The sequence below is a fragment of the Solenopsis invicta genome, chromosome 16, assembly GCF_016802725.1.
Source record: "Solenopsis invicta isolate M01_SB chromosome 16, UNIL_Sinv_3.0, whole genome shotgun sequence".
Lineage (NCBI taxonomy): Eukaryota > Metazoa > Arthropoda > Insecta > Hymenoptera > Formicidae > Solenopsis > Solenopsis invicta.
This window is the reverse complement of record NC_052679.1, coordinates 12,686,348-12,706,420: the sequence shown is the minus strand read 5'-3', so window position 1 is coordinate 12,706,420 and position 20,073 is coordinate 12,686,348. Positions and strand designations below refer to the sequence as shown.

The 20,073-nt window shown below is 34.6% G+C and overlaps 1 protein-coding gene across 4 annotated transcripts in view; it reads left to right on the top strand.

The window, feature by feature from the left end:
- Positions 1 to 20,073, top strand: part of LOC105202528 (axonemal dynein light intermediate polypeptide 1) — a 141,919-nt gene that overhangs the window by 44,895 nt on the left and 76,951 nt on the right. For all 4 annotated transcript variants that reach the window (XM_039458976.1, XM_039458974.1, XM_039458975.1 and 1 more), the window contains exon 5: positions 6,508 to 6,705. In XM_039458976.1, coding sequence (XP_039314910.1) covers positions 6,508 to 6,705 — 198 coding nt within the window. The remainder of the gene's footprint in view (positions 1 to 6,507; positions 6,706 to 20,073) is intronic.

Below are 20,073 nucleotides of genomic sequence, written 5' to 3'. Positions count from 1 at the left end.
TATTTACAGGCGCGGGATTCCGAGCCGAGATTCTCGGAATTCGGAATCCCTATTGACGCGCTGGTGCCGTGGCCACGGCCGGAGACGTCGCGCGATACAGCTGTACTTTTAAATCCGATCGCAACGCGCTGCGGTTAGTACCGCGATGTTATGCGGCGGTGGTAATTGACTCACACCAAGATCACTTGGTGGAGGCGCGGAACTCCACACCCCGAGTCGTGAGTCGATACCAGAAAAGGACGGCGGATCGGGAAAGTGCCGGCTACCAGGATCTCCTGGTGGAGCCCAAGATGGACTTGAGCCCGTGAACCGGCGGTCTAGGAAACGGATGGCTCGTGTCAAGATCACTTGACTGAAGCTAAGTTCGCTTAACTCCACTGAGCGCTCGGGATACACTTCTTTCTCAGACGGAAGGCGGACGGAAAAGAAGCCTCGACTATAGAAGCAGCGGCGTTTATATAGTCGAGTCTCAAGGACAGGGATGCGAGGATACGGAACGGTACGGTATCGGAGGCGGAATCCCTACCGCTCGAGATCGGTCCAGCGGCCGCCAAGAGCTCCTCGTTTATTGCCTCTACCCTCCGCTTCAGAACCCTTCATGGCTTCTTGATAAGAGTTAAGCGGATTATACTCCGTATAGTCAACCTCATACCGTTTTGGAGGTCGAATGGCATCTCTAGGCCGCAGTCGCTCACCCTGAATTGCAGGTTGTTCGTTATGTCCTTCATAGGCTCATTGTTGTGTACTTCTTGTATAGATTCTTTGTTATCGGAAGATTCGTCTTCGGACACTTCGTTCGTCGGAACTTCATCTTCGTTCTGATATGACAAATCTTCCAAAGGATCTTTCCCTTGCTCGTCAATTTTGTTTTGAGATTTCTCGTTGAATATTACATTCCTAGATACAGTGACCTTATTTATCTTTAGACTGTAGATTTGGTAGTTTTTCGATTCATTTTGATAACCAACTAGGATCATCTTGACAGCTTTAGGATCTAATTTTTTTCGAAACTGCTTGTCCACATGCTGTTGATCCAAATACCCGGAAGTACGACACATCTGGTGATTTGCCCGTCCAGATTTCGTACGGCGTCTTGTCGGCGCCGTTCGAGAACACTCGATTCAACACGTGTACAGCCGTGCCGACTGCCTCTGTCCACAGCAAAAGCGACAGTTTCTTTGCCTCGATCATGGTTCGGGCGCTTTCAACTATTGTTCTGTTGTCTCGTTCGGCTCTTCCGTTCTGCTGTGGTGTGTGTGGTGCCGTTGTCTCGAGCTCGATCCCTCGAGAGGCTAGATATTGGCTCATGTCGTGGTTCCGGTATTCTCGGCCATTGTCCGAGAGCAACCTTTTCATTGATTTACCGAATCTGTTGGCAACCAGTTTTTCAAACTTCTTGAAGCACACAAACACTTCCAATTTGTGTTGCATGAAGTAAACGTACCTGAACCCTGAGGCATCATCTTTGAAAATCAGGAAGTATCTAGAGCCTCCAAGCGATTTTACAGACATTGGGCCACACACGTCGGTATAAAACATCTCTCCTGGCTCTGTTTTCCTCTCGCGTGCGGGATACGTGAATGGCGCACATTGAGATTTTTCAATTGGACATGCCTCACAGAAGAAATCGTCTACTGCAGTGCATTTTACTCCATGAATTATCTCGTTCTTGATCATCTTGCACAGGACCCGTTTGTTCACGTGTCCTAACCTCTCGTGCCAAACTTGCAGATCCGTTGTTGAAACATTTGCTTCGTCAGGCGCTCGTACCTTTTCTGCTTTGAACAGCATGCAATAGATGTTGTTGTTTTGCTTCAGACCGCTCCCAAAGACCACACCGTCTCGTTTAAAAACTGCGGCTTTTTTCTCAAAGACGACCTCAAAGTTTTTCGATGTGCATGCACCGACAGAAAACAGATTTTTCTTTAGTTTTGGAACGTACAGCACGTGTTCTATTCGGGTTCGGAGCTATTTCTCATTGACTAACATGTAGACAATTATTGTGCCACTTCCGGTGGCACCGCGCATTCACCATTGTCGCCAAGAGTGATCGATTCTCTGCTGCTTGGCTGAAACTCGCTGAACTAGTCCCGTCGATGACTTATATGCGTGGACGCTCCGCTGTCGATAATCCAGACGTTGCTAATATCGACTGTCATGATCTGCTCCACGTCTCTACTCGATCCTACATCTTGCAGTGATCCACTCTTTTGCTTACCGTCGGTCACGACAAATGCACAGTTGCAGGAATCGTTTTAATCGCTTGAGTCCTCTTTGTCTTGCTTCCTCTTTCGAGAATGTCGAGCAAAATGTCCCAATCTTTTGCAGTAAAAGCATTCCATTTTGCTTATATCCCATTTCGATGTTTCGGTGCCGCGTGCATTCCCACTCGCGGCCATGTTCTTCTTGGACTTCCCGCCGAGACTCACTGCAGCTAGTGCATTGGTGACGTCATCGTTTTCTCCGAGTCTCCTCTCTTCCTTTATCAGCCGTTCCAGTAAATTCTCCAGAGACTGACTTTCTGCTGGGACGCTATCCCAGGCTGTTTGAAGCGCGTTGTATCGAGAAGAAAGACTTTTCAGTATCTTCGCCATTATGGCTAAATCGGACACGGTCTCACCGACGTTTCTCAGTTGGGCCGCCATATTTTGAACACGAGACGCGTGCTGCACCACTGTCTCACCCGAGTCCATTTTGTATCCATGAAATTTCTGTAGTAACAACAGCTTATTCGATTCTAATTTTTGTTCGTGAATTCTACTGAGTTTGTCCCACATTTGTTTTGCTGTTGTACAATTCAGCAGACACTCGAGTTGAGAGTCTTCAATCGATGATGATATAAAGCACATTGCCTTGGCGTTGTCTCTCATCCATTTCTTTCCAGATTCCGACTCTAGGCACTATTCCGTTGATGACTACATTTTGAATCGCGTGCGCAATTAAGATCGTGTTTAGCCTGAATTTCCACGACTGAAAATTCGAGCAATCAAATTTTTTTACAGTCTTCAGAAGACTATCTTCCGACATTGTCATCCGAACTTATTTTCTTCAAACACGCGACACCGATCGCCGAGGGTCAAGAATGATGGCCACGTGGCAACACGAGAGAAAAAAAAATTTTCGGGATTACACTCTCATTTTACTGCACAGACTTGATGTCTGGGCCCATAACCTGTTAAATTTAGTCAGAAATATCATTTATTTGTTAGATAGTTTTACATGAGATATACATATAGCTTTAAGGTTATGACACGCCGTACTCTCTAGACGGACTGACTGTTAGAGAGCTGCAGATCCCAAGAAGAGAAAAGCGAGCATGCGGTGTACTCACGGTAATCAAAAAAACGCGCGATAACTTAAACTCTAACGCATAAAAACAAAAACATATTTTTCACTCCTTTCAATAGCTATCCGTGTGTTTTCCTGCCTGAATAGACGTCACTTTTACGTGTTTTTTCCGACTATTTACTGATTGCTAGGTGAAAAAAGGATAGTCTTGATCTATTTTTACAAGTGTTTCAAAGCCATCTAATTAGTCTGTTTTATCCAAATTGTCTTTATTTACAAATGGCACATCGGAAATTAATTAGCTTAACCGTTTTCCTGCTTGAATAGCTTCACTTTGTATGCTTTTTACAACTATTTGCTAACTGTTAGGCGGAAAAGGATAGTCTTGACCGATATTTAGAAGTGTTTTAAAGCCATCTGATTAGTTTGTTTCATCCAAAATGGCTTTATTTAGAAATGGCACGTCAGACAAAATTATATGTCATTTCACGCAATTTCATGCTTTTAACGTCACGAATTCAATATGGCCGCGGTGAGGAGCAGGAGCCTTCTTAGAAATATATTTTATATCTGTCGTGTCTAAATAATTCAAGTCTCGATTATTTTCTCTCTCTCTTACCTTGAACCAATTTTACTGATCTATGCGCGATCTAAATCAAAAAATTATGGTTGTTACAATACATTATTAAAACTGAATAAATAGACGTAAATATCCAGACAACACAGTGACGTTTTAAAAACATACATAAAACATATTGGACGTTTTGGACGTAAACATCCAGTTTAAATCCATGGATATCTTGAAAACGTTTTAAAAACATCCAGTATTACCATTATGGACTTCCTAAAAACGTGCATTTTAGGACACAATGGATTAAAACTGGACTAAATTAATACATTAAACAAATTTTAGACTACAATCCAGACAAAATGATTCTTATACAATATATTTTTTGTCGCTGAAAATAATTCCGTAAATAAAATTGCTCTATCATGTCACATTCCCCAAAATATTTTTTCTTACAAAAAAAATTTATTAAAAAATATTTATTTTAATATTGTAAAAAACTATTTTCTTAATGTTAATTAAAATAAATATGTTACTTAAAGTAAAAAAAAATTGGGAATATTTCTCAAGTATTTTTTTGAGAAATTTTCAAGCGTTCACCCATCTAAGTTGTAACCTCGCCGAACGTTGCTTGACCTGTAAGGCTGCTGCGAACTGATGCCTAGTGGTGATCTGTAAACATTTTGTGTTAACATATGTATATCAAGTCAATGTATGTTATTAAAAAGATGAAACATATAATTAAAGCATGTTATTTATATAAATATCTTGGATGAGTGACCGCTTGGAAATTTCTAGAAATAATTCTTGGGAAAGATTCTCGACCTTTTTTTAACTTTAAAAAACATTTTTATTTTATTTAATGTTAAGAAAACGGTTTTTTAGCATTCTAAAATAAATATCTTTTTCGTAAGGGTCCCAGAAAGCCAAACGTGATTTCGCACGTTAAATAAACTAATGCACTTTACGAGTTGTAAAGTTGCTGTCAATTTGTTGACACCAAAGTCCTATGTGTAAACTGAGTTAGCAACAAAAGAGCAAAAACACATCAACAGTTAATGAAATTTTAAGAGCAAACATTTTTTAATAATAACACGTCATACTGACTGCAAACTGATGGTTCATCATGAGCTCGCATTTGTATATGTCATAATGACAACAACATGAGAATAAAATGATGGCACCTATGATATCAAAAGTTTAACACAAGAAGCAGAATACTAATGAATATTGTTGAAGTTCCTAAATTGCAACTTGTTGTCAACAATTTGTTAACATGACAATATTTGGTCTTGTCGTGCGTAAGGCTCCACGCGAACAAGCAAGTGCTGGTGCCACTGCTAGGCGGCCACGACGCGGGAGACGTGAATCGAGTGCAATCACAGGCGTTATATCTATGCGCCACCGCGGCCGACTCACCAGCTCACACTTCAGTGAGAAAGAGTTGCTTGTTGTAATCTCGAGATGAATACTCGCTCTTATTCCTTTCAAACGTGAGGTGTGTGGAACGCTGTTTCACATAAAATTTTATATTTTTACATGTAAATAATTTACTTGTTTTCATATCAAATGTAAGACATTTATATTTTTACAAATGTTGTCATCATGTTGCTGTCATCATGCTGTATATCACGAATACCACATCGTGACAAGTTGTTCTCATGTTATCATCAAGATGCCGTCAACATGCCGTCAATATGCTGTTAAACACGGACAGCAAACCGATGGCAACAGTTGTCATGTTGCTATTATACGTATATTCATTGAGTACAATAAAGTAATGCCATCAAGATGCTATCGAAGAATTCATGTAAGGGCAGGATTTCACACATAGTGAGGAAGCACCTTGTTCCTAGTTTGTCGATATCAGTTGCTGAAACAGTTAACATAACAGCGTTTTGAACTCATTTGGCTATCTGGGGTTTGGAAATCTGTTCCTGTTCGAACTTGTGTCATAGACGTTCGACGATCTTTTGTACCAAAAAAGGATGTTCAATGTCCAAAAATACACGTCCGATGGACATCCATTGGACATCCATGTGCAATCTGGGCTCGACGCTTGTCGTTTGTTGAATGCAGTTTGAACTAAGCATTTTAAAACCTGATTGAGAGCACATTTCATACAAAATGCTTCGTAATGAAAGTAAAACCCCTATGCGATTTTTAAAAGATTGTTAAAAAAGTGTAAGCAACACATTGCGAGCAAACTCAGAAAAATTTTTGAATAAAATGGTTATTTTTAAAATGTTCAAATGTAAACATACTTTGTACCTTGTACAACGTACGTTTTTAAAACGTTGGTATTAAATCCATGGACGTTTGGAACAAACTGAAAACAAAACGGGACGTCCAACGGATGTTCTGTGCTGTCTGGATAGAATAAATGACGTAAATATAACAACAAAATGATGTCATTGTTTGACGTTAATTATTAATAAATATGATGTAAATACATAGAACTAAATAAAAAATCTAAAAAATGATGTCATTATATTTTAACCAAATAACAGCGCCAATTATTTAAAATCACGTTACTAATTATATCAAAATGATAACAGTTTGTTTTACTTAAGTTCCTTCTATAATAAATTTTATCATATAGTCTGTAAAATTTAATGTATAATCATTAATAAAAGATTTTACATTTACAGGCCGAGCAAGGCAAAGAAAATTTGATTAATACAGCCGAGGAATTAAAATTACAAAAAATTGAGTTGGAAAAAACGGTTGCGGAATTAAGGCTCAAATATGATCAATCTGAGAAAAGATCGGCCGAATTGAGGGAAGCTGAGGAAAAGAAACACATGGAGGAAGTGCAATTTCTTAAGAAAACTAATTTGCAATTAAAGGTAAAAATATTTAATTCTGGAGCAGTAAGGAAAGGTTTGCTCATAAATTATTATAGATGTTAAGTTATTGCATTCGTATATATTTTTCAAACAAATTAAATAAAAGATAAAATTAAAATTAAAATATGAACAATTTTTTTATATTTTCTATTATATTTTTAAAAATCCTTCACAAGAGAAAATATGTTCTAATAATATACACTGCCGCTCATGAAAGTTCGGACACCTACATAAATTTTAGCAAATCGTTATTTGAAAAACTATACCGTTCCAAAACAGCTGTTACATTATTCTCTTATATACTTTAGAGTATCTGTTTACATATTAATATCAATTGCAAAAGTTTTATAAATTATTTTTAATTTTATATATCAAAATATATTGTTCTTATTATCAGTATAATTCATAAATTTCAAAACAGTTTTTAAAATACACTAGGCAACAAAATTATCGCAATATTCAATATACAATACCAAAATTTTGCACAACTTTAAATAATCATAACTTTGTTAAAAATTATTGTACTTGAAAGTTTTTTTTTTATTTTTACGCTTAAAATCTTTATTTTAAGGTGAATTTGGTCAATTTTGAATTTCTGCTTTCCTTTTTCCGCTGTTTTTTTAAAAGTATGGACGTGTTTTGATTCCAAATATTTGCATAGTTTGACATACTCCACGGAGTAGGATGAATTTTTTTCGCAAATGTCACGATAACCATCGTAAAATTTGGAGTTTTCTCTGCAAATTGAAAAAAAATTAGGTTTGTACGATTTTTTTTTGAGGAGTTAGGATGTATCAAAGTTATGTATGCATTTTTGTCAGTTAACATCCTTCACTAAAAAAAGTCACGTGACAAAATCACATGATAAAATCACGTAACGAGTCACGTAATGAAATGTTCCAAATCAGTATGTAATTTTTGAAAATTATAAGAGCTTTGAAAAATCATGTACTTTTAAAAAATCATATTATTTTTAAAAAATTAGATAAATTTATACATGTAAATTTACTCATTAAAAAAAAATCGTGTGATTTCTTAATATTACGTAATTTTCAAAAATCACGTGATTTTCAAAAATTACGTACTGATTTGGAACATTTCATCACGTGATTTATATCATTAATTACGTGACTCGTTACATGATTTTATCATGTGATTTTGTCACGTGATTTTTTTTAGTAGCGTCAGCATTATCTGGATTTCGATTTATTTCCTTGATGATGTTATTCATCTTCAACCTTGTCCTCTTTTTCGACGAAATCCGCCCGTTTCTTGATAACGAGCCCAAACTCGAAAGATAAAAGATCGATGAACACCTATTTTCCTTGCAACATAACTTTGATACGATTCTTCCAAAAAAGTAATAATTTGCGCACATTGAATTTTGTTAAAAGTAGGCATTGTTACAACTTTATTTTGCTTCTTGAGTGATATAGTAAAGAATAAGTTTACGTTTATATAGAATTTTGGTATTTACAGTTTTTGCATAATTCAGAGAAACGCTGTAAAATGTAGCGATTTACATTGATTCCCATAAAAACTGTAAACACCAAAACTCTATATAAGCGTAAACTTATTCTTTACTGTATTACTCAAAAAGCAAACAATAAAGTCGTAACAATGCCTAGTTTGAACAAAGTTCAATGTGGGCAAATCATTGCTCTTTTGGAAAGATTGAATCCAAGTCATGTTGCAAGGAAAATAGGTGTTTATCGATCCTCTATCTCTCGAGTTTGGGCTCATTATCAAGAAACAGGTCGATTTAATCGAAGGAAAGGACAAGGTCAAAGACGAATAACGTCAGCTAGAGAAAATCGCTTCATCATCAATGAGACAAATCAAAATCCGGGTAATACTGGCGATAACAAACAAAAATGCATACATAACTTTGATACATTTTAACTTCTCGAAAAAAATCGTACAAACCTAATTTTTTTTTTAATTTGCAAGGAAAACTCCAAATTTTACAATAGCTATCGTGACATTTGCGAAAAAAATTTATCCTATCCCGTGGAGTGCGTCAAACTATGCAAATGTTTGGAAACAAAACACGTCTTTATTTTTAAAGAAACAGCGGAAAGAGGAAAACAGAAATTCAAAATTGACCAAATGCACCTTAAAATAGAGACTTTAAGCTTTAAAATAAAAAATAATAGGATATAAGGATTTTAAAAATAATAGGATATAAGGGCAGAATAAAGAACTTAAATGTCCGTGGTACGGGTTAAGCGTAAAGAGAAAGATCTCGATTTATTTTTATAGATCGATATATATCAATATTGGTTTACAAACATGGCGGGTAACGCGGTTAATTTAGAATAACAAAATAAGTTTCAGTGAATAATATACGTATATTAACTAACACGCCTCCTTGAACGTATTTTGGTGTTGTCATAGAACGGATCTTAAATAAAACTTAAAAAGAAGAACTTATCTTTATTTATATCTATACGCTAATTAAACCTAATTTCACAGTAAAAAGATTATGCATTGGCTTAGGCAAAGCTTTTGTCAATAAATCAGCAATCATATCGTTTGTGGATATATGATTGACGTTGATATTACCGTTTTCAATGTGTTGGCAAAAAAAATGGTTACACACATCTATATGTTTAGTTCTTTGGCTTGAAAGATGATTTTTAGTTAAACTTAACGCACCTGTATTGTCACAGTATAATGAAATTGTTTTATTATAATTGTTTTCTATTTCTAGTGATAAACGACGCAGCCAAATTGCTTCTTGGCAAGCAAATAAAAACGCTACATATTCTGCTTCTACTGTGGATAAGGCTATTTTCTGTTTCTTACTATACCAAGATATTAGTCCATTATTTAATATAAATGTACATCCTGTAATCAAATTTCTAGAGTCTTCGCAATTTGCCCAATCGGTATCGCTGTAACCTACGATATTACTATCGCTGTCTCTTTTAAAACAGATTTTTAATTCTATTGTTCCTTTAAGGTATCTAAAAATACGCTTAACGGCATTCTAATGCTCCCTAGTGGGTTTCTGGCAAAAACTATTTACGCGATTTACAGGATTTAAAGCTATATCAGGACGTGAAATCTGACTTGTATATAAGAGACTTCCTATGTACTTCGATGTAAGGGATTTCCTTCATATCTCGCTCCTCTTGCTCAGATAGTGGTTCTTTTGCTGCTTTTACTTTCACATTTGGGTCCATAGGTGTGGATACTTTATTGTATTCTTCCATTCCAAATTTTGGAAGAATAGTCTCAATATATTTTAAAGTAGAAAGATATTTGACCGTTCATGTAATATACAAATCTAAACAAGAATGTCTTTACGGTCGTAGCTAGATCTTGGTGCTTTTGTATTTACTCGTGTGATTTTATATATTTTCTCAGATTCAACACAACTGCGCGGCGCGCAGTAAATACAAAAGCACTAAGATCCAGCTACGACCGTAAAGGCATTTTTGTTTAGATTTGTATATTACATGAACGGTCGAATATTTTTCTACTTTAAATCACGCAGTCATCGAATACGTTTTAACTGATATCCGATTATTGCGAGAAATATCATCACAGCCTCAATGGTCGAGTTGGCTAAGACACCCGTACCGGAGATTCGGGAAATCCTAGATTCAAACCCTGGCTGAGGTGATATTTTTCGCAATAAATTCTTTACAGTTTTTTCAGGGGAAAGAGGGTTAATATTTGATGCTAGCGAACATCGTGTATTATTAAATTAATTTTAATTTAATAATAAACGTGATATTACTTACTCTTGTTTGATTATAGCTGTGTCACGACCGAAAGTAACGGCGTGCAGTTTGTGTTGAATCTGAGAAAATATATAAAATCACACGAGTAAATACAAAAGCACCAAGATCCAGTTACAACCGTAAAGGCGTTTTTGTTTAGATTTGTATATCAATATATTTTGATTGATTAATATACAGCTCTCCTTGTTGCCAATCTTTCTCAATTGTCATGCTTAAACATTGTTTGACATCTCCCAAATTTTTCATTTTAAAGTGCTTGTTTAAATGTGTTCTTAGATGCTCTTCTTTTGCCAAATTATTTGAAAATATAAGCAGGTCGTCTACATAGACTGCTATAATAAGTACTTTCTCGTCTGATTTATTTATATATACATATGGATCAGCTGTCGATTTTTTCATTCCTACGGCTTATAGTGCGGTATCGAGTGTTTTGTTCCATGTTCGCCCGCTTTGTTTAAGGCTATATAGTGACTTTTTAATTTTAAGATTGTGCATTTTTTGTATATATGTTCCATTCCTTCTAGCGGTTCCACAAATATATCTTCATCTAATTTTCCGTTGAGGTATGCAGTCGTTACGTCCATGTGGATAATTTTTAAATCTTCTCTTACTGCCATTGCAAGCAAATATCTTATAGTGTTGTATTTGACGACGGGAGAATATGTTTCGACGTAATCAACACCGTACGACTGTGCGTAGCCTTTTGCTACGAGTCGTTCTTTATATTTTATTGAATCATCTTCATTTCTTTTCATTTTAAAGTCCCATTTTAATTTAAGCGGTTTTCTATCTTCAAGTCCATATCCGCCACTTGCCACGTGTTGTTGTGTTGTAATAATTTAATTTTCTCGTTCATAGCTGTAATCCACTGTTTACGATCTGATCATTTCAGTGCTTCTTCTGTAGTCTATGCTTCTAGTGAACTCTCATATGTTAAATAAGATACATAAACTTGCAATATTCTTGGTTTTGGTACCCTTTATGATCTCCTAAGAATTGGTTGCACAACGTGCGATGGCTCCGATTGATGGTCAGATTCTGTTGGAGTATTGTAGGAGTTATTGTCTGATGATTCTTCGGTATCGACATCTACTGATTCAGGATCATCTAAATTGTTTATTTGTACAATAAGATCAGGTAAGTAAGTAATTGTTTCTTCAATTTTATTTTCTTCGTGTTTGGGGTTACTACTGATATGTTCATCTTCATAGAATACAGCGTCGCGACTTATTATAATTTGGTTATTTTTTGTATCAATAAATCGATACTCTTTCGTGTTATCGCAGTATCCTATGGATGTCATCTCACGAGTTTTTGGATCCCATTTATCGCGCTTTTCTTTGGGTATGTATACCAGAGCCTTGCATCCAAAAACTTTGATTTGTTCTAAATTGGGCCTTTTACCGTTCCAGGCTTGTTCCGGAGTCATTTTTGGTAATTTGGCCTTTGTAAGAGATCTATTGATTAAATATGCAGCAGTTACTGTGGCTTCTGTCCAATGTTTTTGATAGATTTGCGTCGATAAGTATGGATCGGGCTCGCTCAACGATTGTTCGGTTGGTCTTTCGGCGACTCCGTTTTGCTCGGAGTTATAAGGTACTGTTATTTGGTATCTTATTCCGCTTATAGCTAGAATTTTTTCAAATGTATTAATGTATTCGCGTCCGTTATCGCTACGCAATATTTTAATGTTTTGGTTTATTTTGTTTTCTACTAACACTTTAAAGTTCGCAAAAACTTTGGATGCTTCGCTTTTACATTTCAAGAAATAGACATACATTTTTCGGCTATAATCGTCAACGAATATCATAAAATATCGCGATACCCCAATTGAACCTATCGTCATGGGCCTGCAGAGATCGAAATGTATTAAATCTAATATGGCTTCTACGCTACTAATAAAAGGACGTTTGCTTAATTTACCTTTAACGCAGATTTCGCATGTTTCCTTAATCAATTTACAATCTTCTATTCTAGTAGCGAGTCCTTTCATTAACATGGGCGTACTGATACGGTTGAGATGACCTAGGCGACGATACCACTTCTGTGCCTCGTTCCCCTGTATCACGGTTGCCATGGCTTTTTCTTCGACAATTTTGAGCTTATAGACACCGTTTTCTTTTGTTGCACAGGCGATGATTTCTCCTTGTGGATCCATTATTTGACATCTAGTTTTGTTGAATGTAATGGAATTTCCGTTTTCAACAATTTTGCCAACTGATAGCAGGTTTGTTGCTAAACCTCCCTGATAGCCATGCATGTTTTGCAAAATCAGGTAACTTAATGCTGAGCATGAATTTTCCACTAGTTGCTGTGTATTTGCTGAAAACGTAACGCATAGTCCTACATATTCAACAACATGAGAGCAGATTTAAGACATTTTATGTCAGCAGATTCAAAGCAAACGGAGAGCAACTGTTGCTTATTCTGTTGCCAACAAAATGACTTCTATTCGTGGAAAACATTTTGCTTTATCAATCATTTTCAACAATATAAGAGCAACATGATGGTAATAAAAAAAGATAATGATGCTGTGCTTTTGTCGTGTATCAAAACATTAAATATATTAATTATTGTCTTGTAGCTAAATAAAATGTCGAAAATGATTTGTGTGTGTGTGCGCGCGTGTGCGTATGTGATTGTGTGTTTGCGCGAGCGTGTGTAATGTAATAAATAAACAGGAGTAAATTAATTATTTACTTGGCTATCAGATCGGATTGAAATGGATTTAACAAATGAGTGCTAGCGTCACCGCTAGGCGGCCACGCCGCGGGAGATTTTCTCGTGAGTTGAGTGCGGCCACAGTCATTATATCTAGGTGCCACCGCGGCAGACACCCCAGCTCATACTAACGTAAGCTTTTAGAACTTGTTGTAAGCTCGAGACGAATACTCGTTCTCATTCTTTTCAAACGTGACGTGTGTTGTGTGAAACATTGGTCACATAAAATTTTATATTTTTATATGTAAATAACAATTTGTATTGTTATTTAATCTTGTACATAAATTAAATATTTAATTTAAATTTAATTCTTTTTAATGAAAAGGATACAAGAAATACTTTTTTGTAAACTAAACATTTATTACGTTTACATTAATGTATTCTGTTTTAAAAAATCTATCTGGATTCCGATCTTATTTTCAATCGGTCTTAATACCGTATTTTTGGTGTAGAAATCTCGATCGATTCGGATTACTTTTTTTTAATCGGTTTTATCGCATATTTTTTGCAGGGTAGTGACAATTCAGTAGAAAGAAGAATTAACTTATTTATTTTTTATATATTTGAAAAAAAAAGTACAAAACATATATTTAACCGTTTTCGATATGTTGTTGAATTTTTGCTGCAATTTATGACTCAGCACTTGTTGTTGGCAACTTGCTCTCATGTTGCTCTTTATGTATAGCGATAAACCGTTGACAGCAAATACGCAGCATATAGGCAGCAAAACGTGCTAAATTCATATGATGTCAAACCAAAAGCAAATGAGACACACACCTTGTTCTAAATTTGCTGAAAACTAATGCCCTTTGTTTTCGGCAACATTACAGCAACAACACAAACAGGTGGCTATCAGGGCTGGTACATAAAAAACCTTTTCAGTCATTATCTTCTGACATTGTTCACCTACATTGATATTTAGAGTTGTGTTTCCTCGGTTTTTTACAGCTAACGTTTCGTGGGTTGCGGTTGATATTTGAGTATCGAATTCAATAGCATTTTGTATATTTTCTAAATAGCAAGTCATATGTGATGATGCACATGAATCGACGTACCAAGAATCTTTGTTTGTTTTATCTGATGCAAGCATCGCAAGGAAAGCTTTGTTGGGTGTAGGTGTTAATGTAGATTTAGGTGTTGATGGTCTTTTCTTCAGATTCCTTTTTATTCTCAGGCTTCTTCTTGTTTTTAAACCAGCATTTATTTGTAGAATGCTCTATCTTATTACATATTTGACATTTTGTAGGTTTGTTTGAATTGTACTTCCCTCGACCTTTATTTGTCTTTATTAGAAAAGCAGTGCCTTGTTCGTCTTCTTCATTTAAATTTGAATCGGTTACCTCCTGAAGAAGTTTTACTTTTATTGTGTCAGCAGTAATCGTCATGCCGGCATTTTCTATAGCCATGATTATTGGCTTATATTTGCTTGGAAGTCCAGACAGCAAAAGTGCTCCAATCATTTCTTCTTTTATGTCAAAGTCGACCTCTTTCAATTGATGTGCGGTCGTCGTGATTTTGTTGACGTATTCTTTTGTTGATCGGCAATCCTGTAATCGAATTGATGTTAAAGTTCAAAATAAGGTTACCTTACGGGTTAAAGCTTTCGTATTAGAACGTATTTATTACCTCATTAAGCCTGCCTAGACTTATAACCTGACAGGATATAAAGATTTTTCAGGGCAAAATAAAGAACTTAAATGTCCGTAGTACGGCAAGCGTAGAGAGAGAGAGAGAGAGAGAGAGAGAGAGAGAGAGATCTCAATTTATTTTTATGGATCGATATATATCGATATTGGTTTATAGATATGGCGGGTAACACGGTTAATTTAGAATAACAAAATAAGTTTCAGTGAATAATATAAATATATTAATTAACAAAAAAAACTTTTGAATACGATAATTTTAACGAAGTTATGATTATTTGAAGGTGTGCAAAATTTTGATATAAATAAGTGTTGCGATAAAATTGTTGCTTAATGTATATTAATTTACAGAATCAATCAAAATTTTTACTTCCAATAGTTTACCTGTTTCACTATCTATCTCCTTAAGTACAATTAATTACTCTTAGTTGATCTTGTTTGTTTCACAAACATTATTTTAAGATTAATTAAATTAAGTTCATTCCTACTGAAAAAAAAATCACGTAACAAAATCACATGATAAAATAACGAGTCATATAATTAATAACACTGTTAGAAATTTCTGTAGGAATTTTCAGGTACGTGTGACTGAAGCTTTATGCAATTACCGTTTCTCAAATTTACTATACGAAAGTAAAAATTTTAGAAACAGCAACTGCATAAAGCTTTAGTCACACGTACCTGAAATTTTTGTTACACTTTAGTAATTTTCAGTAACAATGATTAAATTCAACTTCAGACATATATTACTAAAATTTTTTTAGTTTAGGAATTTTCAGTATCTCTAACTGAAAATTTCAATGGGTAAAAAAATTTATATCGGTCTATTAATTTTAATATATATGTAGTTTATAATGATATATCTTATATTCTATATATCTATATATAGAATATAAGATATATAATTATAAACTATAATATATATTAAAATTAATAAACCGATAAAAATGTTTTCTTATATATTTCTTTATATGCAATAAATCTTATATATCTAATATTATATATATTATATATCTTGGCACCTAAATAGTAAGATAATATGAACTAAACATGTTATATGCCATGCAAGCCACTGAGTATACATACGTATCAAATGTATATCAAAAACTATTAGTTATGAAAAGTTGTTTTTGAGTGTTCATTTAATGCAATGAGAATACTGTGTATAACATATACACACTTAGTTGTTTGTTTAAACATACTTTGTTTGTATTATATGTTTATTTATATGTCAAGATAAATATTATAAACAATAATATATCAAAATTAATAAACCGAATAATAATATCATTATAATTCTTTAAAATAATACTTAATCAAATCTTTAAAATAGAAAACTATATCACATACATCACATTTTATATAACATAATGTCACATTTTCAGTAAAATTCTGAATAATGACACTTGTTTTTGCACACTGTATCATTCACTGTCACTTCTGGCCACTTCTCACCACTGAGAGATTGCAAAGGATGTCTTCCTACCGATCGCCGAGTTGTACGCGGGAAAAAAACTGCGCAGAGTACACTGCGCAACTTCATCCAGTCACGATATCTTAAACTTCTGTTACCATTTAGTAATTTTAAGAAACCATTTGTAATTCTGAGATAGAGTATCGGAATTTTAAGAGAAATTTGCATTAAATGTTACTTAATTTCGTTTTCAGCATCCCAATTTCGGAAAATTAAGTTACTTTAGTAACTTAAATTTGATGGAATTTTACGAACATTTCTAACAGTGAACATAAATCACGTAATAAAACCCATACAGCACAGAGAGATTGCAGGAACATTGCAGAATGATGTCATTGAAACATTGTAATATTGCATTTTGATTGCGAAACATTGCTGCAACATTCCTGGAAGATTGCAGCAACATTAAGATGTCCGCTTTTTGAAATATTGCATTGAAACATCCCATTTTTCCAAAATATTTACATAAATATTATTACACCACATAATTCCAATGAACAAAACAATATTTGTGTAACATTTTAAAAAACATTTTTCGCAAAAAAAATTTGGGAATATTTTTTTGGAAATTTCCAAGCGATCATCCATCCAAGTCGCGACTCCGGTAAACGTTGCTTGACCTCCGTGACCGCTGCGAACTGATCCCTCATGATGACCTGTGAACACCTTTATGCTGATATATGTATATAACTTGTAGATTAGGTCAATATACGTTATCGAAAAGATGAAATATGTATAATTAAAGCACAATATTTATATAAACAAATATAAAGTTATAGTTTTTTTTACTAATTTTGCAAATGCGGAATAGCATCTGGAATAACTTTTCTGTTATTTGTTTAAATAAGATGCAATTAGAAAATATATATCAATATAATACAATAATTAAATTAAATATAAAAAAATTTTTATTAAAAAAACAATTAAAAAATATTGTATGTTCATTGGGCTGTAGATCGAGGTTTCTTCATATATGAACCTATTTCATCTATTGATATAAATATTTATGTTTCTTAACAATACTATGATGCACACAACACCACGGGACCGCATGCCTTTTTCTAGATGTCTTAGAGTCAACATTTGAAGGATGTCTGTAGACGTCTATGCAAAGTCGATTTGCAGTCAACTTTGAAAGCTTGACTTGGATGAGTCAACTTACAGTCGATATACGGTTGTCGATATACAGTCGATGGACGGTTGTACTGTTAGGGAATGTAGAGATTCAGCGGAAAATAAAAATTTAGTAATGTCGCCCAACCTTAGTTTGCTAAATGCGGATGAATAATTATGGATGAATTAAATTAATATATTATTATACGCAAATATTTTGCTTTGGCTCTTTATTGCCACTACTTTATTAAAAAATTATGATATTGCAATGTTTCCGGAATATTACTGGCATATGCAATGCGATGTTGCAGGCATATTGTTAATTTGTGTTTCTGCAATGTCTCAGTAATATTGCATTGCAATCTGCAACATTGCAACATTGCTGCAATATTGCTGAAATTTTCTGTGCTGTATGAGAATATTCCAAATCAGTACGTGATTTTTGAAAATTATGTGATTTTTTAAAATTACGTAATATTAAGAAATCACACAATTTTTTAAAATTAAGTAGATGTATGGTATATACATATGTAAATTTATCTAATTTCTTAAACATAATATGATTTTTTTATAGTATATGATTTTTCAAACCTTATAATTTTTAAAAATCACTTACTGATTTGGAACATTTCATTACGTGACTCGTTACGTGATCTTATCATGTTATTTTGTCACGTGATTTTTTTCAGTAGGGATAGAATTTAAGTTTTTTTCTAAAATATGCCACGAAGAAAGCTAATAGGTATTAAAACACGATCCAGGATTGTTAAAGAACCCTAGGATTGTTAAAGAACCTCCTTTCATAAAGAACCCTACCGTAAATTTAGTATGTGAATATATCAGTAGTATACGAATGATATCTGAATCATATCTGATCGTATAAGAATTATATGCGAATCTTATACGAATCCTATGCGATCACATGCTAATCGCATGATTAGACAGATGGTATACGAATTACATATCACTATTGGACATTTGTTTCGAAATCACATGTGACATGTTTGACGTATGTTCCGAATCATATAAGATTGTGTATAAGGTACATACGATTTTTATATTTTATATGACTCGTATGCGACCACATGGCAATCGCATTATTAGACATACGATCGTTATGCGATCACAAACGAATTACATATCACGGGCGGAAATTATATAGAATCACGTGCTTAACATGCGGATTTATCGTATAAGAATCATATAAGAATCATATATTCATATTTATACGATAGCACATCCATCATATACGATATACATCTTATACGAAATACATGCATATTTTGCCAAGCGTAACTCTAATTAAATCATTGAAGTTATCACTGAAAAAGTCTTCTGAGTTTTTTTCGCATAACAACAATAAATGTTAACTCGATTTATAAATTATCTTACATTTGTTTATTTATTTGCAATAACTATAATTATATACACTTTAAATAAATAATTATTTTATTTTGGCTGTTACACATTGGATAATATACATACGAGGTGTGATCAAAAAGTAAGGTGACTTTTTGAATTTCGCGCGCTCTGTATATTCTAATTTCAAAATTTTTTTTTTTTGTATTGGTACACTCGTCACGATCATATGTTCACAGTTTTGACTATATAGCATGTGTTGTTTTTATGTGAGAGGCATAAAGATTAGACTCGTGTTTGCGTGCTCGGCGATTTTTTGCTGTTGAAAATAATGGAGCAGAGAGTTTGTATTAATTTTTGTGTAAAAAATGGTATTAAATGTTCAAAAACTCTTGAAATGTTGACAGTGGCGTACGGTGAGTCAACTTTGAGCAAAAAAAATGTTTATAAATGGTATAAGTTATTCCAAGAGGTCCGAGAAAATGTTAACGATGAACCTCGCTCTGGACGCCCCAGCACGTCAAAAACCGACGAAAATGTTCAGGAAGTGAAAGAAATTGTGTTGAAAAATCGTCGAATTAGAGAAATAGCTGATGATCTTAACATATCGTTTGGCTCATGCCAATCAATTTTAACGGATGTTTTGGGTATGACAAGTGTGTCAGCGAAATTCGTTCCAAAACTGCTTAATTTTGATCAGAAGCAGCGTCGCATGAACATCGCCCAAGACATGTTGAACGACGTCAATGATGATCCTGATCTGCTCAAAAGGGTTATAACTGGTGACGAAACATGGGTATATGGTTATGACGTCGAAACCAAAGCCCAATCATCCCAGTGGAAGAGCCCAGGAGAGCCAAGACCGAAAAAGGCACGCCAAGTTCGTTCGAATGTGAAGGTTTTGCTCACAGTTTTCTTTGATTACCATGGCGTTGTGCATCACAAGAATTCCTACCACAAGGTCGTACGGTAAACAAGGAGTATTACCTTGAGGTTTTGCGGCGTTAGCGTGAATCAATAAGAAAAAAACGTCCGGAAGTGTGGAAAGAAAATTCATGGATTCTGCACCATGATAATGCACCTGCGCACACGTCGTTACTAGTGAGTACTTTTTTGGCCAAAAACAATACTATCATCATGCCTTAGCCACCGTATTCACCAGACTTGGCCCCCTGTGACTTTTTCCTCTTCCCAAAATTGAAAAGGCCTATGAAAGGACGAAGATTTGCGACGATTGAGGAGATTAAGGCTGCATCGCTGGAGGAGCTCAAGGCAATACCCAAAAGTGCATTTCAGAAATGGTTTG